At 41.8% G+C, this 24,180-nt stretch overlaps 1 protein-coding gene and 1 pseudogene across 19 annotated transcripts in view; one reads left to right on the top strand and one right to left on the bottom strand.

Annotated features, from left to right (window-relative positions):
- The window catches only part of GARNL3 (GTPase activating Rap/RanGAP domain like 3), a 172,112-nt gene that overhangs the window by 55,569 nt on the left and 92,363 nt on the right, over positions 1-24,180 (top strand). For all 19 annotated transcript variants that reach the window (XR_013405550.1, XM_015116802.3, XM_077967920.1 and 16 more), the window contains one exon: positions 11,412-11,486. Coding sequence is in view for 17 of the 19 variants with exons in the window: in XM_015116802.3 (XP_014972288.1) it covers positions 11,412-11,486 (75 nt within the window). In the remaining 2 variants the exon portion in view is untranslated. The remainder of the gene's footprint in view (positions 1-11,411; positions 11,487-24,180) is intronic.
- On the bottom strand, positions 21,058-22,109 carry LOC100423921 (density-regulated protein pseudogene; annotated as a pseudogene).

Here is a 24,180-nt window from a genome sequence, read left to right as displayed (position 1 = left end):
CTACACTATTGCAAAGAGCTCATGTCTTCTGTCTCCCTGAGGACAGCAATGGCTATTCTAAAATTTTATTTTGGTTTCATAGTAAAGATGGTTAGAGCTATGCTTCCCTCTTTTAGTTTTCAGGATTATGTGTAGCATTTTTTCATAGCCCCCATTTTTTTTGTTTGTTTTCATTTTTGTTTTAATTCAAACAAAAACAAAGAGCTATTCAGACCTTCTGTTTTTCAACATTCAGAATGTATAACTGGCTCTCAGCTGTCATTGTTCATTTGGGACTGTAGCTTCTCTGAGCTAAACAACTGGATGGCTGGAGATTATACAAAGTTCCTTGATCAGTTTCCAGGGTCTAGTTGGTGTTTATCTTATAAGCCTCTGCTGGAGTGAGATAGGATGTTCTCCTATGCTTGGCTTTTTGCTGCTCTGAACCAGTGGCTCTAGAATTTATACATGACAGGGGCTTAGGAACTACCGGTAGCAGTCTGGTTGAAAGAGGCGTATTGAAGTAATGTTTGCTTAGCTCTTTACATAAGCTTGATAAAATGCCAGCTATCTAGATAAAAAAAAAAAACAGAATGTAGATTGTGAAGAGGTTAAATGTCCCTCAGCCCCTTGGCATGTTGGGGAAACTGAACTCCCCAGGATGCTCTGCCCTCAGGACTCTCCACGTCTCTCTCCCTGCCTGGGACACTTGGTTTATGAGAACTGCATTCTCTAAGATGGACTCGCTCTCCCTCCCTCCTTCTTGCCCAGTGTTTCCTTGTTGTGAAAAAGAGGTGCTTGTACGAGTGAGGCTACCTCAAAATGCAGTGCCCATGCAGTAAAAACATGATTCCTAGTGTTTTATTCTTATTCTTCTGAAAGACCCAGTGTCTCTTAGCTAAAATGAGATGGTGTGGGGAAGATTAAAGTGCCTTCCAACCTTCCATAATTATCACAGATTTGTTCTGTTCCAGGCAACAAAGCCAGTCACCAAATATGTTTCTTGATTCTTCTCTATTGGCCATATAGTAAATAGAAAATGTCCTGATATTTTGGACATAGGATTGCCAATCATTCCTTCTTAACATTCAAAGGAGTTGTCATAATTTGTGGTGAATTTTCACAAGTCTTTTACTGGGAAGTGGAGTATCAGGGACTACTATTCAGATATGATTTTAATTAGGAAGCCAAGACAGGTATATTTTGAGCTGGAAAGCTACATGACAGTGCTCATCCTGAATTGCTTCATGTTTCTCAGTAAAATAGCAGAAACGTCGTCTGTTAGGAGAAAGGGTGTTTCTGCAGTGGAAACCTGTGACAGATAAGGTGGAGGATGTGATGTGATGGGAAGTAAAAAAATAATGGATCAAAAGATTGGATGGTGGTGAGGATCTAGCCGTAGTCATATAGCATGAGCATGTTGTAGGCCTGGTCAGATGGGAACTCTTCTTTGAACACAGAAGAAGAGTGAGAGTTCAGTTGGCAGGGGGTGAGCGAGTGACCTGACTTGGTGGCATGAGCAGGAATGAGCAGCATGCAAGATCTGTGGGGTGGTAAGTGCAGCCTGATTAACCACAGATTCCCGGATAGAACCCGTGCCAAAAAGAGCCCAAGTAGGTTATGAGGTAGGTCCTGTGATGCCACAGCTGTGCCAGTGGGAAGGAGAGGATACTGTTGGAGTTAGGAGTGGGTGGCAGAGCCATGGAGTTGGGAGGTATTCGATTGGAAAAGGCAGAAGAACATGACTCAAGTTGTCAGATCAATCATAGTGATGGGTGTTGAGTTTGCTGAGGACAGGGGCCAGGGACAAGGATGACAAAAAAAGTCTGAGTCCAGATCCAGGGCCTTGGTGGCTCTCCAGCCACCGTTTATCCTTCTGGCCGGGGGAATCTGCTTACCAACCTGGTTGGTTCTATATGCACCTTGGTGCTCTCAGCACCCCAGCTGCGCAGCTGCCCAGTCACCCAGATCTTCTCCCTGTCCCCCGGCACAGGCAGAATAGGATCAAGGTGAAGAGTGGGAGGAGGAGGAAAAAAACCACCCCTTCTCCCTACTCTGGTCCCCACACTGGCTCCTTCTCCCTTGCCTTTCCCTGCAGGCACGGATGTGGACTAAAAGAGACCAGGAGACAGGCCCCAGGGTAGCACTCAGCAGTGAGAGGATGGCTCATTCTACCCACGTTTTTGTCTTTTCTCACCCCCTCTTTTTGATGCAGACATTTAAACTTTTCTTTCTTCCTTTCTGAATAGTAGTACTTTCTACACCAGGAATGTGTCTGTGTCTGTGTCTGTCTGTAATTTGCATGTGCAGGGTCAAATGGATCTGCCTTCTTGACCAGTATTTGCAGTTTAAATAAACCTGCTTATGTTGGAAATCATTTCTCAAAGGTCCTCTACATCTTCCAGAATAAATTGCATTATAGCAATGCAACCTTCCCCAGTTCCCCCAGGCAGAGTTGGTATCTCCAGTGTCTGTCCCCTGTTCTTTTGTCTGTTGTTATAGCATTTAACCAGGTTGTATTGTGATTTATCTGATTATATGTATGTGTGTTTCTCACTCCCTCTAGGATTTGCAGTCCTCTAGGGCAGGGATCATGTTGGATTTATCTTTGTCCGGCAGTTAGTACAGGCCCTGAAAAAAATAGTTTCAGTAATGTTTGCTAGATGGACAAATATTTAAACAGATCTTCCAAGAGTTTAAATGTAGCATTAAAGTGGCTTAATCATGCTAATCAAAGCATTTTATATTAATCACTATCATATTACTACAATATATATTATAGCATCATAACATTTATTGAGCACTTATTATGTCCAAGTACTATTCTAGGCTAATTATATATTTTACATTATTAAATCCTCACCACAAGCCTAGAAGTAGGTACAGTCACTGTCCCCACTTTAGACATAAGGAAACTAAAATTTAGAGAGGAAAAATTAAGTGATTTTCCCAAGGTCACACGGCTAACAAGTATGGAACTGATATTTGAACCTGATCAGTTGAACCCCAAAACCCATACTCATAACCACTCATTTTAAAGAAAGGGGATATAGGAGAAAATATTACATATTATGCTTAAAGGTGTACTTTACATAACCTTTTTTAGTTTTTTTTCTAAGTAAAAATAATGTTCCTGTGATTTATATACCTGAATGCCGAGTACACAGTGCATACTGAACAGAGATCATAGGGAATCCCAGCACTGATTTAGAACGGAAACAAGCACCAGCCCAATGAAACAAAGCAGTGAAATAGACAAGGAAGTGCTTTTTGTTTTTGAAAAATTACGTATTTGTATTAATCTAAGAAAGATCCTCATTTAATAATAATTGCTTACAATTTGAAACTAATAATGTTTTTATTTATAGTTAATGAGTAACATTTTATGCCTTCTATTTTTAAAAAAATTAATTCGTTAAATTCTGCAAACAAGTATTCTTGCTTGGATCTTATTTTTTTTCCTGAGATAAAACATCTAATATATTGAACACTGTTCAGTGTTAAATGAAACAGTTAGTTTTGCTAACTGTTAGACCAAGATTAGACCAAGGCCTGTACTCAGGATGTTAAGTCACATGAATTTTCACTGTTTAACTAACTGAATGGCAAACCAATTTGATTCTGGTCACCCAGAGCTGCATCAATGTCCAGCATGTCACAACCCTGTCAAATAGAACTTTCTGGAATTATGGAAATATTTTTATCTGTGCTGTCCAGTGTAGTAGTCACACATAGCCACTGAGCACTTGAAATGTGACTAGTGCACTCAGGAACTGAATGTTTTCTATTTTAATTAAAATTAAATCTAGGCTGGGCACAGTGGCTCACGCCTGTAATCCCAGCACTTTGGGAGACCTTAGCAGGAGGATCACTTGAGACTAAGAGTTCGAGACTAGTCTGGCCAGCATAGCGAGACCATGTCTTTACGAAAAATAAAAAAGTAGTCAGGCGTGGTGGCATGTGCCTGTGGTCCCAGCTACTTGGGAGGCTGAGACAGGAAGATTGCTTGAGCCCAGGAGGTCAAAGCTGCAGCGAGCCATAATTGTGCCACTACAGCCCAGCTTGGGAGACAGAGCAAGACCCTGTCTCAAAAAATAAAAAATAAAATTTAATTTAATTTAAACAAGGCTGGTGGCCACAGTATTGGACAGTGCAAGAACTCAGAAGGAATCACTCACAGTCTGGCAGATCCTAGCCGAATGATCATTTAATTTTGTTTTTTTGTTTTTTGTGTTTTTTTCCTTTTTCTCCCTCCTGGGCACGGTCTTCCACAGAATCTGATTATTTGGTATATGACCATAGCAGAGATGAAAGACCAAATAAAGTTAAAAAAAATCCTGTCCTCTTTTCTTAGCATTAGTGATGTTACACATATATGTTAATACCCTTTTCCTAAATGGATCCGTCAAAATGAATGCAAAAGATCTGGTGCCTCTTCTCAAAGGAAACTGCCCCACTTTTCTGTGACTCTGTGGCTCTCATGTGGCTCTCGCGTAGCTCTGGTGTGGGGCATCAGATCCTTCACCTCCTCAGAAGACACTCTGGGCCAGGGCTGCCTTTGTGGGGCAGTATTCTGACAAGATCTTCAGTTTTGCAACTAGCTTTTGGTCTACTCAGATTTCTTTCTTAAAATAATTTTCATTGTGTCTGTTTTCCTGGAAAATTTTCCATTTCATTGAACTTATTGATGATATTGGCATAGTTTCATATAGCATTCTCTTAATCTTTTAGAAATCTCTTTCTTCTTAGTGGTTCTGTTTTCTTTATTATCACTATACGTATTTGTTTTTATTCTTTGCTTTTTAAAATCAGACTTGCCTTGGAATATCTTGGATATGTTAGTCAATTATACTATCTTTCTAATTTTGTAATTTCTGCTCGGATCTTTTATTGATTCCTTTCTCCTGCTTTCCCTGGGTTTATTTCATTGTTCTTTTTTTTATCTTCAAGTGGTTAATGCTTAGTTCATTGTTTTTATCCTTTTTTGTTTAATAATAAAAGCATTGAAAATGTGAATTTTTCTGTAAATATAGCACCTATCACATTATCTATTTTGATATGTACTATTTTTATTGTTGTTCATGTCTGAATAGTATCTAATTTCACTATTCCTATTTGACTCAAGAATTTATATATGCATATATTTAAAGAGATGGGATCTCACTGTGTTGCCCAGGCTGGAGTACAGTTGCTGTTGATAGGTGTGATCATGCACACTATATCACTGAACTCCTGGTCTCAAGCGATCCTGCTTCAGCCTCCCAAGTAGCTGGGACAATAGGCACAATAGGCTGAGATGTATATTTTCTGATTTTCAGTTTTTAAAATCCTTTTGATAACTAATTTCTTATTCAACTGCATTATGCTAAAAATGACCTGTACAGTTTTATAGAATATTTATAAGTTTTTTATGTTATATTGTCCTGTGGACCTTTTTCTTGCTTTTCTGGGCCAGATGTGATGGCTCATGCCTCGGCACTTTTGGAGACCAAGGCAGGCGGATCACCTGAGGTCGGGAGTTTGAGACCAGCCTGACCAACGTGGAGAAACCCCATCTCTACTAAAAATACAAAATTAGCTGGACGTGGTGGTGCATGCCTGTAATCCCAGCTACTCGGGAGGCAGAGGTTGCAGTGAGTCGAGATCACGCCATTCCACTGGCAACAAGAGTGAAACTCACTTTTCTTTCTTTACAATATTAGGTCGGTTTTTTTTAAGTTAACTAGATATTTTTAAAGATGTGTATTCTCTGTTTGTACCTTGATACAGTCAGTATATGTCTATTAAATCATGTTTATTAAATTTATTATTTGATTCCTCTATAAATACTTACAAGTTTTTGCCTTGACCTATCAGAGAGAAAGGTACTAAAATTTCTCATTACAACTATAATTTTATAAACTCTTCTTTCTAGTTATAATAGTTTTCGTTTTATAATTATATGTTATTGATTTACATAAATGTTTATAGTTATATTTTGGAGATGGGAGGTTCTAATTATCCATATAAAATAACCTTTTTTATTTGATGTCTTTTTCTCCTAAGTTCTACTTTATGATTTTATTATTCCCTTACTTTCTTTTTGTCCCAATTTGCCTAGGATATTTTTTATTTTGCGTTTGTTTTTCATGATTGCTTTATTGTATTTAATATATTTCATTATGGTTACCAATCAAGTCTTTTTTGTTTTAGTAGGGAAATGTAACCAATTCGTATTTATTAAAACATCTGTGCTGTTCTGTTTACCTTTAGGAGGAGTTCCAGGCTCCTCTTTATCCACTTTCTCATTGTATCCCTCCCTCTCACTCCACCCTTCAGGAGTGCAGATCTGGATTGATCAGATTAGAAAACATCTTACTAATTACTAAACTCCTGGGTGGACAGAGCTCTATTTACAAAGGTCTGAGCACACAGGCAAAAGTCTCTTTTCTGGACCCTTCTCCCAGAAGAATAACAAAGGGCTGGATGCATTCCAGTGTGAGAGGAGACCTGAACAACTCCCTCCTCTTTGCTGGCTCTGGAGGGGTAAGATCTCGGACTGCCTTGCTGTCTTCTTTCTTTCCACACCATGTAGGCTGATCTGCCTTCACTAGTAGCTCTCCTTTAGTTTTGGTCTCACTCATTAGTAGAGAAACTTGCTAGAGGGGGTGGTTAGTGTAGGAGATAATTTGCTTATTCCTGTGTTCTGTTCTCTGCCCAAGGACCACTTTCATAACCCCCCAGTCCATTCTTTACACTTTCTCCCAGATATGTTCTCTGTTTTTCATAATCGTTTTCCTCTATTTATCTCAAACTGATATTCTTATTTACTCTTTAGGGGCATTTTCTTCTCAGTATCTAGTTTTTGGTTCACCACGGTCACTACATTTTGAAATTCAGTAATTACACTTTTCATCTGAAAGCTGATTATAGATTGTTCCATTTTTGTAGATCCAATATGCTCCCAAATTATTACATAATTAGAAATTTTCAAAAAATTCTTGTACTTTTTGTAGTAAATCTGTTTCATAGAACATTTTCTCTGATATTTCAGGTCACTTTTTACATTTTATATTATGAACTTATCATAGGATCAGTGATTATTCTCTTGATTCTTCCTCATTGGGGATATTAGTTGGCTTAGAATGTCACAATGCAGTAAAAAAAAATACATTTATTTCTCTCTCATATGCAGCCAGGAATTCTAAGTGGGTGGTGGGTCTGCACCACACATTCAGGCTCAAGAAAAATCTGCTGTCTTCAACATGAATTTCCAGGATCTCTCTGATCACTGGGGTTATAGCCAGTGGAGAAGGAAAAAGTGCATAGAAGAGGTACCTCCCCTCTCCTAAAGGGCCTGGGTCCATAAATGTACCTAGGTGGGCTTTGGCCCACCTTTAAGTGGAGCTAATTCAGTCAAATGGCCACCTCTAGGGCAACGGAGTCTAGCTTTGTGTCCAGCTACGATTCTGCACTGTGACAAATGGCGAGAGTGGATTTTGATGGCAGCTGGAGCTCTGTACCATCTAGATGAATTGAGGGAGAGGGCTTCTAGGTTGTGCAGTTTTGACATTTAGATGGGTTCTGATAGAGATTGTGTCATTCCTGAGCCAAATCTTCTCCCAAAAAAAGAAAATGTAGATTTTTTATAGTTGTAATTGGCCACATCAAAGGTTTGTGAAGATAATAGAAAGAAAATGGACAGACACAGCTACCTGACAGTCAGCTTCTCTATTGTGTTAAAAAGATTTTTTTCCTGAAGTGTTAGTTTTTTCATTCCCTAGTTTGCTGGGGCACTTTCTCCTTTCACGGCAGCTGATGTTCTGGTCTTCATCAGGCTCCAGCCACCACAGCCCCCTCTGCTTTAGTTAGCAACCTGTGTGACCCAGCCGGGGTGGGGGGCACTGAGACTGCCACTCTGTGCTGGCCCTGAGTATGACCAGTAGGATCTCCTGCCCACCTACTGCCCTCCCACCCACTTCCCCTCAGGCAGGTCCTGCCAGCATGAGCTCAGGGTGTTGGTGTGAACCTGCATGGTTTGATTAAGTTACTGCCCAACCGACTTTCCCCAGCCTGTGGTGCTTCCAGTTATCTGGCCTGCCCTTCACTTTGGCCTTTCCTTCATGATAGAGCTGGTAGAATTCCTTTGACATTTCTTGCATGATTAATGAACTTTCTCTGGTTTCCAGGGCCAGCATAGGTCTTACCCCTGTATATCTCTTTGGCCATTTGCAATATAAATTTGGCATTCATCTATTCACATATTTCTTATTTATGAATATTTAATGAGATGGATACTATGTCAGGTGGCGTGCTTAGCTCTGGAGATGCAGTGGTGAGAACAAATACATGTAGTTGCTGTCTTTTTGAAGTTTGCTGGAGAGCAGAGAGAGCGCCTGAGGAAAGACAGGTGTGAACCAAGTAATCACACAGAGAAATGTCAATCACAACTCTGCTGAGTGTCCCCAGAACTGACAACAGGGTCATCTTCCTAGGCAGTGGGTCAGGGAAGGTATATAGAAGGAGGGGGACTTTGGTGGAACTGAAGGATGAGTAGTAGGGTTTTTTAAGGGAAGGTGATAAAGGAGGGCCTTCCAAGCCAGGAAGTCCCAAGCATGTGTCCTCTGGTGGGAAGAAGTGGGGGTGCTGGAATAGAGGTGGGATTGTGGCACACAGTCATATTTGCAGTTTGCATAATCACCCGGGCTGCAGGCTTCTGTGTGAGGAGCTGCTTGGAGAGGAGCAGTGGTAGATGGGTGTCTAGACTCAGTAGGAGGTGGTTGTGGTCATCCAGGTGACAGATGATGGTGACTTAAATGAAGATGGGGATGGGGATGGGGAAATGGTAAAGGTGATAGTCAAACCCATTAGCATGAGCTCTGTCTTTATGGATTTCATGAGTTCAAAGGGAGCTACATTTCTTTTTACCATCAAATCGTTAAATTTGTTCTTCCTTTTGTTTTTGAACTTTTTAAGCAAGACAAGCAGTATACTTCTTGTTCTAAACTCAACAAATGAAAAAGAGCATTACTGCATATGCCTGTGTCTAAAATATAGTGTTTTTATGATGTTTAATTTATATTTTTATATGAATGAATGACTATCAGCTCTTCTCTCAAGCCTTTGACTCCTAGATGAGACTAGTTATAGTCAGGACTATCTCTAGCAACCTCTATTTTAGGGGTAACAAGTAAGGGGAGGGTGTGTCTCACGTCTCTATAGACCTATGTCAGACATTATTAATTGATCATAGTGCTCTTTTCTTGCCAAGTCCAGATGTCATCTCAGAATGCTTCTCCCAAAGCCCTTAAGGGAGCCTATGCCAATAGTACTCTACCTGAAATCTACTTGTTTTTCCCCCTATTTTAACGGTGAGTAGAAACCCACAAAGAAGCTGTTGATGCTGAATCCTCTATACTTCCCCTGTGAAAATGGCAGTGATCCTATGATATCTAAATTTATCTTTCTCTTGTACTTTAAAATTGGCCTCTGTAAAGTTAGAGACAGTCCACCAGATTACTCTCACTTCTGACACCAACTACTGCAGCGTTCAGGAGTCCCCAAGACCACTCTCAGGTTTGATAGTTTGCTAGAAGGACTCACAGAATTCACTAAAAGCTGTTAAGCTCATTTATGATTTATTGCAACAAAAGAATACACATTAAAATCAGCCAAGGGAAGAGATGCGTGGGACAGAGTTCAGAAGAGTTCCATTGCAGAGCTTCCCGTTGTCCACTCCTGATGGAGTTGTAGACAGGAGTTGTTAACTCCTCCTTCCAATGATGTGTGACAACATCAGCACGGAGTGGAATGTTGCTCCTCAAAGAAGCTCACCTGAGTTGTGGTATCCAGAGATTTTAGCAGGGCTTGATCCCGTAGATGTGGCTGACCACCCACATGGCCGACCTGAGCCTTCAGCCCCTCTGGAGGTAGAGCTGATACTGTGTGACCCAAAGCCCTCACTATAAATCAGTGTGACTCAGAGCCCCTAAGTAATCAGACACTAACGCAGGTCATTCCCAGGTCTTAGAGATCACCTCCCAGAAGCTGAGGGCAAAGGCTAGACCTCTGTTTGGATAAGGTGAAATTCATGACTACACAGCCTCTTGGGCTCATCCTCAGTTTAGCGATCGTGTAATGATCTGATGTCATCCAAACATTTGCTTTTAGAAATTATTTTGCAGGAGAAAGATGAGATATAAAAACTGAACCTAATCACGGACATTCTCTGGAGGATGGTTAGGGAGGGTGGTGGTTAGATGAGGACAGTGGGCTTCTGGGGTCTGGCTGCCTCTGTTCACATCCCAGTTCTACCTGTACTAACTAGTTAAGTGACTGTAGCCCGTTGTTTTACCCTTCTCTGCCTCAGTTTCCCTGTTCATAAATGAGAATAATAATAATGCCTACCTTGTGGTGTTATGAGAATTAAATGAGATAATACATATTAAGAGCAAAAGAATGCATGGCCTTCAACAAATACCAGATACTGTTTTTATATTTATCATAGGAAAGATTTATCAATCTCTTTTAAATAATTTTCCTTGAGAAAATTCATTGGAGTTTTTACCTAAATTTTTTATATTAATTTTTTATACCATCGTATCTCTTAAGCACTAGTGAAAATATGAGGTAACCATCTTTCCTGAGAAATAACATTTCTGTTTTGCTGAGCAAGCCCTGAGTTAGAGAGGTGAGAAGTGCCCCTCAGGGCAGGTGCGTTCTGATGAGTCTGCTGTTGGCAGATCTTTGTTGCAAATTGTGGGTAGATTTAAAGGCTAAAAAAAGATGTGTTGTTTTCCCGAGTCACTACTGAGAAAATCTAGAAGGAGAAAATAAGTTAATCTTGAGTCAGTAATTTTAGGACTTAAGTGCCAAGCCCCGGTCTGTTCACTCACCTCTTTCGAACATCAGGCCCCTTGGAGGCTGTCTATTTGCAAGCATCACCTTGCCAGAGCTAAAACACAGTCTGCCTGCCTGAGGAGGGACTAATTGGCCTTTTGGAAACTGTATTAAACTGAATGAAGCACAGGCGCTTTCTCTCATGGTAGTAGAGCCTTGAGTTCTTGCCAGCCACTAATTGTTCTTCAGGCTTTCCTGTGAAGGCGGCTGAACTTGAGAGCTGGCTTTCGGTCTTGCCATCTGTGAACTGCCACTTGTCCACATGTGGTGTGTATTAAGATTGTTTTTGCTGGGAGCATCAGTATTGGAATGTGTTCAAATTTAAATGTGATGCTCTTGTTTGCCATGCTTGCAGGTTAGCCATTGTTACTCTTGGGTTCCCAAGGACAGTGGGAGCCACTGTATGAGTACCTAGCTGATAGAGCTTTAAAAAAACTGTTAGCTTCTAGGCTGGGCACTCCAGCCTGTGTCCTTAGATGTGGCTTACTTATAGGATAGCTACATACAGATAGACATTGTAAATACTGCCTAATTGAATGCTTTTTCCCCCCTAGCTTATTTCCAGTGATGCTGATGGAGCCATCCAAAGGGCTGGAAGATTCAGAGTGGAAAATGGCTCTTCAGATGAGGTAAGGAAGCCTCCCCACTTCCTGTAATGCCACCAAGCACATGATTGCAGTGCCTGGGATATAGCAGTGAAAGAGTTCTGGAGGAGGTAAATAGAGCTTTTCAGAGCTGTGCTTGAAGCCAATGGAAGGGAAATGTCAGTATTCTGGCATGGAAGGTGCTATTCATAGGGTGACACATACCCTTTAAAAGATCTATGTTAAAACCAGGTAGACACAGGAAGTTGTTCTGCCAGCAGTGGGGCCAGAGACAATTCTACCACCCTCTGTGAATGGCCCCGAGTCCCAGTACTTCCTCCGCCAGGCTGATCAGCTTGGCACGGCCCTCCGAGCAGTGCCAGGATCCAAGAGGGAGATGCCAAAAATTACTGCAATGACAAAATGTCATCAGGAAAAGAGGCTGGTACTGCCTACCACTCCTTGGGCCACACCTACTTTCTGGGTTCTCGGTCTTCCTTGCTGCAAGCCACAGACACTCTCCTGACTTTCTTTTTTTTTTTTTCTTTAAAACTGCCACTACCGTCTCTATCCCACGGGGTCTACCCTTTAAACTGCAGAGTATGGCAAAAACTCCCCAGCCTTTTTCTTCTCTGCTGCCTTTTTGCACAGTAGCTCATCATAGCTCTAGCTCCCTGACCCTGACCCTGGGCAAGGACCCCAGCCTCCCTGAGCCTGTTTTTTTCATCTGTCAATTAGAAACTGTCTCAAGACTATTGCAAGAATTCAGTGCGCTATGCTTGTAAAACTCCTAGCACTATGCCTGGCACATAGGAAGCATTCAGAAGTGCTAGTTATGATGCTATTGATGGTTATTGTTGTTGTCATCACTGCCACATTGCCGGTTTTCTCCTGACCACCTCCTAATGCAAATTCTTGGTGAAGAGCTACGAATTTAACTCGAAAGCCCACAACATTTGGGACGTGATTGCTCATTTTCACCCTTGGCCTTAGCCATATACATTCACCTGACCCTTGCCATTGACATGTTAGCCAAGTTGGGGCTGAATACCCCTGAATAGGTACCCACATACTTCTTGTCCAGAATGATGTCGGCCGACCCACATAGAAGGAACTCATGGAAAATTTTGCTTCTGAACCTCAGAAACAGCCCTCCCCAAATGGCCTGGCCCCTGGGACTAGATAGCCTCATCATCACAAGCTGAGGCAGCCAAAGGTTCTCAGGAGCTAAGCCAGGCACAGAGGCATTGAGTTCTTGCTCTCCAGTGCTTGGAAAGCTAGCAGTCACCATGCTGAGTTTCTACTTTGAGAGCCCATGGAGGCTGTATACCTTGAGACATCTTTCTGTTACCAAAATTTTGCAGAACTTCAGCCCATCCTGAAATGGACAAAGCAAACTGGACTTTGCCACCCTATATAAGCACAACTCTGGCCCCTCCGCGTCCAGCGTCTGGAGGAAATACACACCTCCCAGGAAAGACATCAGTGGGGCCTTCATGTGGTGCTGTAATCACCATACACTTGGCAGTCAAACACTGCTCACCTGGCCCTGCTGTACACCAGAGGATAGGTTCTGGGCCCCAGTCAGGGGTTAGAAATGACCTGTGCTTGGGTCATGATCAGAAGTGGCTTAAGAGTCAGTCTTCCCAGGGTTCAAATCATGGCCCTACAACTCACCAGCAGTGTGGCCTTGGGCAGTTCAGTCAACGTCTTGGGAACAATTTGGGGAGTTACTGATTTCACAAATCATTGCAGTCTGTTGTGTTCAAAACACATTCCTATCTCAGATTGCTTCTCTGGAAATACAATATCAAGGATCAAATACATTTTTAGGTTTTATTTCCACCAGAACTACTGAGCATGATGCTCCATTGGAGCACCTTGGCTGTTTTGTATTGATGGTCTTCAGTTAGAAGTTTCTGGCCAATGGTACTTCCTAGCCTGATAAAAGACCTTACGGGCACTTGACTTCCAGAGGGAAAAAAACAGCTGGCTTGCTCTGAATTAGTTAAAGCTGTTAGTGCGGTAAAGGACTCACTATATGTCGTTGCTTAAAAATTCTCAAACCTATGAACAAACAAATTGCAAATTTTGTTTTGGGGTTATTTGTGCTTTTATTATTCAATTGTAAGAGTTTTTTATATAGTCTGGATAATTAGACACTTATCAGATATATGATTTGCAAAAATTTTCTTCCATTCTGTGTTTTTATCTTTCCACTTTCTTGGTTGTGTCCTTTGAAGCACAAAAGCTTTAAGATTAGATCATGTCTAGTTTGTCTATTTTTTTTCTTTCATTGCTTGCACTTTTGTTGTTATGTCTGAGAAACCGTTGCCTAATCCGAGGTTGCTTGGTCACTTTTTATAGTTTACTGTTTCCTTGAGATAATGTCAAATTTGTCTTTTATTTCTTTAAACGTAGTGTAACGGTTTTATCATCTGCGACTGAGAATTCCGAAATGTGAAGTTTTTGTGGCTGTTGTTTAATTGTTTTCCTCTGGCCTGTGCTCCTCATGTCATGTGCTTCTCTGTGTGCTAGGCTGCCTGATCGTGTACTATTTGTTATTCCTGAATATTACTTTTTTGGAATAATATGAGACCTAAGATGAGTTGCTTTTTGGTAGGGAGGACTTATGTTTGCTTTTACCAGATACCTTTAAACCAAATACCCAGCTTGAGACCTTTTAAACTACCCAAGTGCTGCAGATTACCACACCCCAGAGACGCTCCCCCGCTCAGCTCTATTACAGCTGCAGATACATGTGAAAGCTGGCGTGTGGCCACCACAGCTCAGAGGTGGTCCCCGGCTCAGCTCTGCTCGGTGCTGTCACAACTTCCTTGTAGTTTTTGGTGGTAGAGGTGGTTTCTTCTGATTCCCTCTTACTTGAGTGTGTAGCCCTTTGGGATCCTAGCGTAATGTGGGGCTGGGTTCCTGTTGGACTTGCCTACCCCAGTGTGTCTTGGGATTTGAGTCTTTGTCCCCCATGAGGTCACCAAAACCCAAATTCAATTTTGCTGGGATTGACAAACATCCTCAAGCCAAAAAAGACTTTCATGATGCATTTACCTCTCTAGGTTCCCATTTGCCTTTCAGTTTTAGTTGGCAATTCTTACTATTTGGTAAGCACTCCAGTGCTTTTTTTTACCCCCCAAGACAGAGTCTTGCTCTGTCACCCAGGCTGGAGTGCAGTGACATTATCTCAGCTCACTGCAACCTCCGCCTCCTGGATTCAAGCAATTTTCCTGCCTCAGTCTCCCGAGTAGCTGGGATTACAGGTGCGTGCCACCATGCCCGGCTTATTTTTGTATTTTTAGTAGAGACGGGATTTCACCATGTTGGCCAGGCTGGTCTCGAACTCCTGACCTCATGATCCGCCAGCCTCGGCCTGCAAACATGCTGCGATTACAGGCATGAGATGCTGCGCCCGGCCTCCAGTGCTTTCAAGGAGATGATTTTAATATTCTTCTAGTACTTTTAGTTTTTTCAGTGGGAGGGGTAGATCTGTATAATCTAGCCTGCCATTACCAAAAAATAAGTTGTATCAGGAGTGCTTTTCATATAATATGACAAAACATTCATTCAGCTGGCATTCATAGGGTCATTTCCTAGTGCCAAACAGGCTGAGCCCTGGATGCAGGATTGAATAAGCCTGCTGAGGTCCCTGGTCCCAGGGACCTACAGGTGGCAGGGAGAGCCATCAGTAACGAATAGAAACACATAGAAGGATTGCAAATTTTGGTAACTGCTGTGGCAAAAACAGAGGACCATGGTGCAAAGAAATAGGAAGAGCCCTAGTTAAGATGGGGTCATCAGAAAGCCCTTACCAGCGACAACCAATGAGGCTGAGCCTCTGAGCCGTGCTTCTCAGACTGTCTTTTTAATTTCCGGTCAGTTGCAGGAAATTAAATATGTGGTCCTACCTTATGCAACTCATCAAGGAATTGGATGTCATCCAGACTGGTCTGGACTGTTTCATGAGATGAATCCACTGAGCATGTACTTTGACGCCACAGGCATGTCAGAACACTATAAAGGTTTCTTGTATACCTTGTCATGAGCTAGTAAACAGTTTTCAGATTGGCATCCATCAGAATGGACCGTTCTTTCCTGCCTTAGAGTTCATCTGGGCCAATCCCCTTTCCAATGCATGAGTTCCTACATCAGCTTTGCCAGCAGTCAGCTGATCTCTTCCTGCTTGAGTATATCTCCAGCAGGAAGATACCTCCTTGATAGGATTTTTTTCCTCCTGACACTAATTAATTCTGACACCAACTGAGTGTCCTACAATTCAATTCTCACACCAACTACCTGGAGTTAGTGTCAGACTCCACAGGTTTAAGGGCTCAGTCCCACAAGACTCCTCATTTCAGAAGCCAGTCACAAGCATTGGGTCTCCAGGTTACCTACATTCCACATTTCTGACCAACTTGGCTACAAAGTCAGGTAGCCGTTACCACAGCCTCCTCCTCAGCTTCCATAACTCCCTAAAATCACTCACAGAATTCATAAAAGCACTTTTTTTTTTTACTATTACTCATATATTATAAAGCAGCAGTCCCTAACCTTTTTGGCACCAGGGATCAGTTTTGTGGAAGACGGTTTTTCCATGGACCAGGTAGTGGGAGATAGTTTCGGGATGATTCAAGCACATTACACTTATTGTGCACTTTACTTCTATTATCATTACATTGTAATATATAATGAAATAATTATACAATTCGCCATCATGTAGAATCAGTGGGAGACCTGAGCTTGTTTTCCTGCAACTAGATGGTTCCATCTGGAAGTTATAGGAAACGGTGACAAATCATCAGGCATTGGATTCTCATAAGGAGCACACAACCTAGATCCCTCGCATATGCATTTCACAGTAGGGTTCAGGCTTCTGCGAGAATCTAATGCTGCTTCTGATCTCACAGGAGGCGGAGCTCAGGTGGTAATATAAGCAATGGGGAGTGGCTGCAAATATAGATGGAGCTTTGCTTACCCACAACTCACCTCCGGCTGTGTAGCCCAGTTCCTAAGCGGCTATGGACCAATACCAGGGTTTGGTCTGTTATAAAGAGTACAATTCAGGAAGAACCAAATGGAAGAGATGCATAGGTCATGGTGTGAGGGTGGTGGCACGGAGCTTCCATACCTTCTCCAGTTGTATCCTATTTTCAGTACTGCAATATGTTCCCCAACATGGAAGCTTCCTAAGCCCCATGATTTAGGGGTTTGTACAGAGATTTCATCAGGTAGTCATGATTTTTTTTTTTTTTTTTTTTTTTGAGATGGAGTTTTGTTCTAGTCACCCAGGCTGAAGTGCAATGGCGCGACCTTGGCTCACTGCAACCTCCGCCTCCTGGATTCAAATAATTCTCCTGGCCGGGCGCGGTGGCTCACGCCTGTAATCCCAGCACTTTGGGAGGCCGAGACGGGCGGATCACGAGGTCAGGAGATCAAGACCATCCTGGCTAACACGGTGAAACCCTGTCTCTACTAAAATTACAAAAAAATTAGCCGGGCGTAGTGGTGGGCACCTGTAGTCCCAGCTACTTGGGAGGCTGAGGCAGGAGAATGGTGTGAACCCGGGAGGCGGAGCTTGCAGTGAGCCGAGATGGCGCCACCGCCCTCTAGCCTGAGTGACTGAGCAAGACTCCGTCTCAGAAAAAAAAAAAAAAAGTGATTCTCCTGCCTCAGCCTCCCAAGTAGCCAGGATTACAGGCACCCACCACTGCATCCAGATACTTTTTATATTTTTAGTAGAGACAGGGTTTCACCATGTTGGCCAGGCTGGTCTCAAACTCCTGACCTCAGGTGATCTGCCCACCGCAGCCTCCCAAAATGCTGGGATTACAGGCATGAGCCACCACGACTGGCCAGGTAGGCATGAGCCACCACGACTGGCCAGGTAGGCATAATTAATTACATCATTGGCCATGGATGACTGACTCAATCTTCAAACCCTCTCTTATCCTGGAGGTTGGGATATGGGGCTGAAAGTTCCAAATTTCTAATCAAGGGTTAGTCTTTCTGGCAGCCACCCCCAATCCTGCAGCTATCTAGGAACCCCCGAGAGTCCCCCCCTTAGAACAAAAGATGCTTCTGTCACCCTTATCACTCAGGAGCTCTGTGCTAGGAACCAGCAACAAAGACCAAATACGTATTCCCGTTATACCACACCCCTGAAGCAGTTAATTCCATTTTTCAGTATCTCTAATTGCTAGAAAGGTCTTTTTATTGAAAATAATTCACTTGTCTACTGTATTTTCTTTTTCTTTTTTTTTTTTTTTTTTTGAGACAGGGTCTCCCTCTGTCACCCAGGCTGGAGTGCAGTAGTGCAATGATGGCTCAGTGAAGCCTTGACCTCCATGGCTCAGGTGATCCTCCAACCTCAGCTTCCTGCGCAACTGGGCCTATAGGCACAGGCCACCACGTCTGGCTAATTTTTGTATTTTTTGTTTTTGTTTTTTTGTTTTGTTTTGAGACAGAGTCTCGGTCTGTCACCCAGGCTGGAGTGCAGTGGTGCGATCTCTGCTCACTGCAAGCTCTGCCTCCCGGGTTCACACCATTCTCCTGCGTCAGCCTCCCAAGTAGCTGGGACTACAGGCACCTGCCACCATGCCCAGCTAATTTTTTTGTATTTTTAGTAGAGATAGGGTTTCACCGTGTTAGCCAGGATGCTCTTGATCTCCTGACCTTGTGATCCGCCCTCCTGGGCCTTCCAAAGTGCTGGGATTACAGGCGCGAGCCACCGCGCCTGGCCAGTTTTTGTATTTTTTGTAGAGATGGGATTTCGCCATGTTGCCCAGGCTGGTCGTAAACTCCTGGGCTCAAGTGATTCACCTGCCTCAGCCTCCGAAAGTTTTGGGATTTCAGGTGTGAGCCACTTGAGCCCAGGCTATATTTTCTTTTTTTTTACTTCTTTAACACAAGGACAATTTTAATCCTACATTTTCCTGTAGTATAACAACATCCATTGCTGGCTATCTGTGAATTAAAACTGCATTTGCTAAGAACTGTGAACATTAAGAAACTTTACATGAAGTCACATGTGTTGATATAGGCACATAGACATCTTCTAGCACCAACGGAATACATACATAACACATATCGAATTATCTTGATGGATAAATTTGCTTCACCATGTAATTCTGTTTAGTAAAATTCAGTTAATGCAGAATCCCATTTTTAAAATTTACATCTTTATTACACATTTTTTATTTTAAAAAAGTCATTCAAGATTGTAATTTACATGGCAATAAACAATGGCTTCATGCTTAAAGCTGTCTATAGCAATTTAAAATGTAAGTCTTCTTTTCAATTTGCAGCACCTGACTTAGAGTTTAAATTCATCTAATGTACTCATCAAAACTGTTCAGTTTCTCTTGTGAGAAAGACATGTTTCAATTGCTATTTCCCAAACTATCTGCTGAGCGTGGGTGTATATTGTTTTTATTTGGTTAGTAGAATTACTCACACAATTTATAGCCAGAATAAGAACCTCTAGCCTCTCTGAATGACCTTCCACTCAAAATAGTGATGGTAATAAATGTCTAAAATGTATCTGGGGTCTGCCCCAACTTGGTATCACCAAACATGTTTCCAAGTTTTTATTTTTTTGGTTTTGTTTTTTTTTGTTTTTTTGAGACAGAGTCTTGCTCTTGTTGCCCAGGCTGGAGTGCAATGGCGCAATCTCAGCTCACTGCAACCTCTGCCTTCTGGGTTAAAGTGAGTCTCCTGTCTCAGCCTCCCAAATAGCTGGGATTACAGGCACTTGCCACCATGCCCAGCTAATTTTTGTATTTTTAGTAGAGACGGGGTTCCACCATGTTGGCCAAGCTGGTATCAAACTCCTGCCATCAGGTGATCCACCCACCTTGGCCTCCCAAAGTGCCAGCATTACAGGCATGAGCCACCATGCCCAGCCTGCTTCCAAGTTTTCTTAGAAAATATGGTTTTTAACTATACGCATGATACTCTACCACATGATGCACCATCACTTCTTTATTTCCCAGTTGTTCATTTCTATCATTTTGTACTTGTAATTTTTTATACTATAAATAATATTGTAATGAACACCTTCATCCATAAGTTTTATGCGAGACTGGTTATTTCTTTAGAATAATATCAAAGAAGTGGCTTACTGGTTCAAACAGTACATTTGGTTTTAAGGCTTTTAATATAATTTACCAAAGAATCTCCAGAGTAGCTCAAAAAAGTCCTACCGACAGTATGTTATTGTGCCCACAGAGTCAACTTGCTAACAATGAAGCAAATTCAGCCACAAATGTATTAGAGTCTCACCCATCTCAAGACTATCACATCAAAGAAGCAAGAAGATATATTACTGGTGAGGAAGCCAAATTCAAATTCTTTAAAAAAAGAATCACTCAACTTTATATCTGTAAAATAGTCAACAGAAATGCTTCCCATAAAAAGTCTACAGAGCTTTTCCAAAAATAAAGGTAAAAAGAGAGAAGGAGAAAAGTCAGGCCAGGCCTGTAATCCCAGCACTTTGGGAGGCTGAGGCAGGCGGATCACAGGGTCAGGAGATTGAGACCATCCTGGCTAATACAATGAAACCCTGTCTCTACTAAGAATGCAAAAAAGTTAGCTGGGCGTGGTGGCAGGTGCCTGCAGTCCCAGCTACTCGGGAGACTGATGCAGGAGAATGGCGTGAACCCAGGAGGCAGAGTTTGCAGTGAGCTGAGATCGCGCCACTGCACTCCAGCCTGGATGACAGTGCGAGACTCCTTCTCAAAAAATAAAAGAAAAAAAAAGAGAAAAGTCAGTCCCAAATGACCAAAATTTTTTATTTGACTAAATTCTTACATGCGTAAGTGTGACAGTCTCCCCTGTTTATCTGACTTTGGCAATAAAAAAATAAGCAGCCTTGCACAGAACAGTGAAAATGCCAAGGACGAGGGTAGTCTGCAGTTTTACTGTAGAACATGTATCTTTTTTTTTTTTTTTTTTTTTTTTTGAGACAGAGTTTCACTTTTGTCACCCAGGATAGAGTGCAATGGTGCAGTCTCGGCTCACTGCAACCTCCTCCTCCCAGGTTCAAGCGATTCTCCTGCCTCAGCCTCCTGAGTAGCTGGGATTACAGGTGCCAACTACCACACCCGGCTAATTTTTTTGTTTTCGTTTTTGTATTTTTTGAGATGGAGTCTCGCTGTGTCCCCCAGGCTGGAGTGCAGTGGCACGATCTCTGCTCACTGCAAGCTCTGCCTCCCGGGTTCACGCCATTCTCCTGCCTCAGCCTCCCAAGTAACTGGGACTACAGGCACCAGCCACCACACCCGGCTAATTTTTTGTATTTTTAATAGAGACCGGTTTTCACTGTAGCCAGGATGGTCTCGATCTCCTGACCTCGTGATCTGCCCGCCTCGGCCTCCCAAAGTGCTGGGATTATAGGCGTGAGCCACCACGCTCTGCCAATTTTTTTGTATTTGTGGTAGAGATGGGGTTTCACCATATTGGCTGGGCTGGTATTGAACTCCTGACCTCAGGTGATCCACCCGCCTTGGCTTCCCAAAGTGCTGGGATTACAGGCATGAGCCATCATGCACGGCCATATATACATTTTTTTAAAGGCCTGTCTCCTTTGGCCATATCAAGATTAAGCTCAGGTCATTAAAAACAGACAAATTTTTGAAACCATTTCTTCTGCAGTATCTTTGATGCTGTCATCATCTACCTCTGGCCAGTTTTCCTGAATAGCATCAATTACATCATCTGTAAAGTCTCCCTGAATGAATGATAATTTCTTCCTTTTCTGTTACTGAGGCACCACAGATTTTTTGAGCAAAAATTCTCTGTGCTTTTTTAAGATCAATTTCAAAAGTTAGAGGCCACACATTCATGTTACATGTTTCTTCTCTGCTTTGGGAATTTTGGCTGTGTAACCTTTTCTGGTATGGCCTTCTTTTCTTTGTTTTATTTGACACCTTTCATCTCTCTTTTGTGTTTTCTTCTCCTCTTCTGCCCCTACTGTTCCTTGACCCTCATTAATTCCAGCTTCTTGTTTGGGTGCATTTTCTTTTTTGTTTTGTTTTTTGAGACATAGTCTCACTCTTGCCCAGACTGGAGTGCGGTGGTGGGATCTCGGCTCACTGCAACCCCCACCTCCCAGGTTCAAGCAATTCTCCTGCCTCAGCCTCCTGAGTATCTGGGACTACAGGCATGTGCCACCATGGTTGGCTAATTTTTGTATCATTAGTAGAGACGGGGTTTCACCATGTTGACCAGGCTGGTCTTGAACTCCTGATCTCAAGTGATCTGTCCCCCTCGGCCTCCCAAAGTGCTGGGATTACAGGCAGGAGCCATCAAGCCCAGCCCTTTTTGGGTGAATTTTCTACCGTAAGTTTTGCAAATTCATTTGGAAAATTCTTCTCTAACCATTGTCTACATTTAGCATCATTAGGCATATACTTACAGTGGCCTATTGGTAATGAACAGACTCCACAATAAAGGACTCACAGCGGGTAATCAGCCTTAACTCGGCACTGTTCCTTAGGTCTCTTTGCACTTGGCCCCATTGGATTCAGAAATGTCTGCAGCCATTTCACAAACCCAGGTGGTTCCCTCCGCTATTGCCAGTTGAAGCGGCACATGGAACTATCATCTGTATTTTCCACTCAGAATTTCTATTTATGTTCTCCATAGACCCAGAGTGGAAGTCTGAGCCCTCTTCAATAAGACATCTGTTGTTTTCCTCCTAAGACACAGGATCACTTCCATCATTGTCATCCTTATTGCTGTCCTTTGGACACATGTGAGGTTGTTAATGAACCTTTTGGACTGAAGTGCTCAGAACTGAACACAGGGCTCTGGGCATGCTCCACATAGTGACAGTGGAGCAGGCTCATCGCCTTCCTTGCTGTAGACACTCTACCTCTTTTTATGGACCCTGATGACTCATGAACCTACAATATGCTACTTGGCCCACCCCCCATCTTTTTCACATGTGCTGGTGTTTAGCTGTGGAGCAGCACTATGATATAATGAAGACTGTTTTGGAGTCAAACAAACCTGGGTTCAAACCTCAGCTCTACCACTCTCTAGTTTACAATTCAGTGTCTCTGTGCCTCAATTTCCTAAGGGTAAAAAGGGAGGGGAATCCTTCCTTATACCACCTGACCTTGTCCTTGAGTAATTTGTATTTTGTATCTAAGTGTAGGATCTTGCATTGTCTACATTGAATTTAATCTCATTAGTGTGTCTCATAATTCCTAATTGTCAAGATTTTTTGGTGACATCTTGATTCTGTCACCTGTCCTGTTAGCTAACCCACTGAGCAGCTTTATTTTACCTTCAGATGTGCTCGTCTTGCCATCTGTGTGCTTATTCAAATTATTAATTAAAATGAGTGTGACCCTTGGGTGATCACTGGGGACCTCCCTTACAGCTCACTTGTATGTATCAATTAGTAGATGGTGCAGCAGAGGGGACAATCTTTCAGCTTTTTACAAATCTATCTTCCTTAGCATGGGGAGGACTCTCTTATACACTGTTGGAGGATATGTAAATTAGTACAATCTTTTGGGAAGGCAATTAGCAATAATTAAAAATGTGTATACCACTTGGGAAGACCTTCTATTGCTAGGATGTATATTGTAGCATTATTTAAAATAGGAAAAAAACTGGAAACAACATCAGTTTCTTTCAGTAGAGGAATTATTATGTAAACTATGGTCCATTTACACAATGAAATGGTTAGTAGCTATTAGAATGAAGTAGACACATATGTACTACCACAAAAAAAAAAGTGTTTAAGATACAGTGTTAGACATAAAGGCAAGTTCCAGAATGACTTGTTTAATATCATGTCATTTTTCTTAAAAACAAAAAATGGTAAATACGCTTGTCAAGATGCAAGAAAATTTCTAAAAAGACACATAAGAATATAATAGTAATCGTTTCTGGAGAATGGAAATGGGAGCTCAGGATGGAAACTGGAGGACCTTAACTTTCCACTCGATGCCCTCATATACTGTTTACATATTTTACAAGTCTGTATTCATTCAACTGAAGTGTTGAATTTTTTAAAAGAAGAATCTATGTAGTTGTTAAAAAGAACAAAATAGATCTATATGTACTGACACAGAAATATTCTGAAGATATTTTCTTTAGCGGAGAAAAATTTTTCAGTGTAATAGCTACACTACTGTCCCATTTATGAAAACAAATTATGCATATGTGTATATAGGCTTATGTATGTGTATATATTTTTGTATGTATATATGTATGTGAATGTGTGATATGTGTGTATGTATGTATAAAGTAAACACATCTTTGTAAATGCATAAAAAGATTCTGGATTATTCAGACCAATCTGGTAGCACGGTTGTTAGAGGGAAAAGAAGCAGGTTGGGTCATGGAGGATGGGGGAAAGAAAAAGATTTTAATTTTTGTGTGGTTTCACATTTTTATAATCAGCTTATATTCATGCTTACATTTGTAATTTTTAAAAAAGTTTTAGTTTGTTTTTTAAAAGAATCCATCTTCCCTGCTGCTATGTTATCTCAGCAGTTTAACCTAGGAACTGAAGTAAAATCAGCGTAACTTCTTTCATTCATGTATTGAACTCACTCTGAAATAGACTCTATGAAAAATCAAAGGAATTATTTTAAAACTGTGGATATCATTTGTATTCTGAGTGTCTGTATTTTGTGGATTCCCTGCTTAAAGTCAAGTATTTGAGAACATTCAAATAAAATCAGGGTGTCATATATGGATTTTGATTACA

The sequence above is a fragment of the Macaca mulatta genome, chromosome 15 (genome assembly GCF_049350105.2).
Source record: "Macaca mulatta isolate MMU2019108-1 chromosome 15, T2T-MMU8v2.0, whole genome shotgun sequence".
NCBI classification, from domain to species: domain Eukaryota; kingdom Metazoa; phylum Chordata; class Mammalia; order Primates; family Cercopithecidae; genus Macaca; species Macaca mulatta.
The sequence above is the reverse complement of the archived record's forward strand: the minus strand, read 5'-3'. Positions and strand labels throughout refer to the sequence as shown.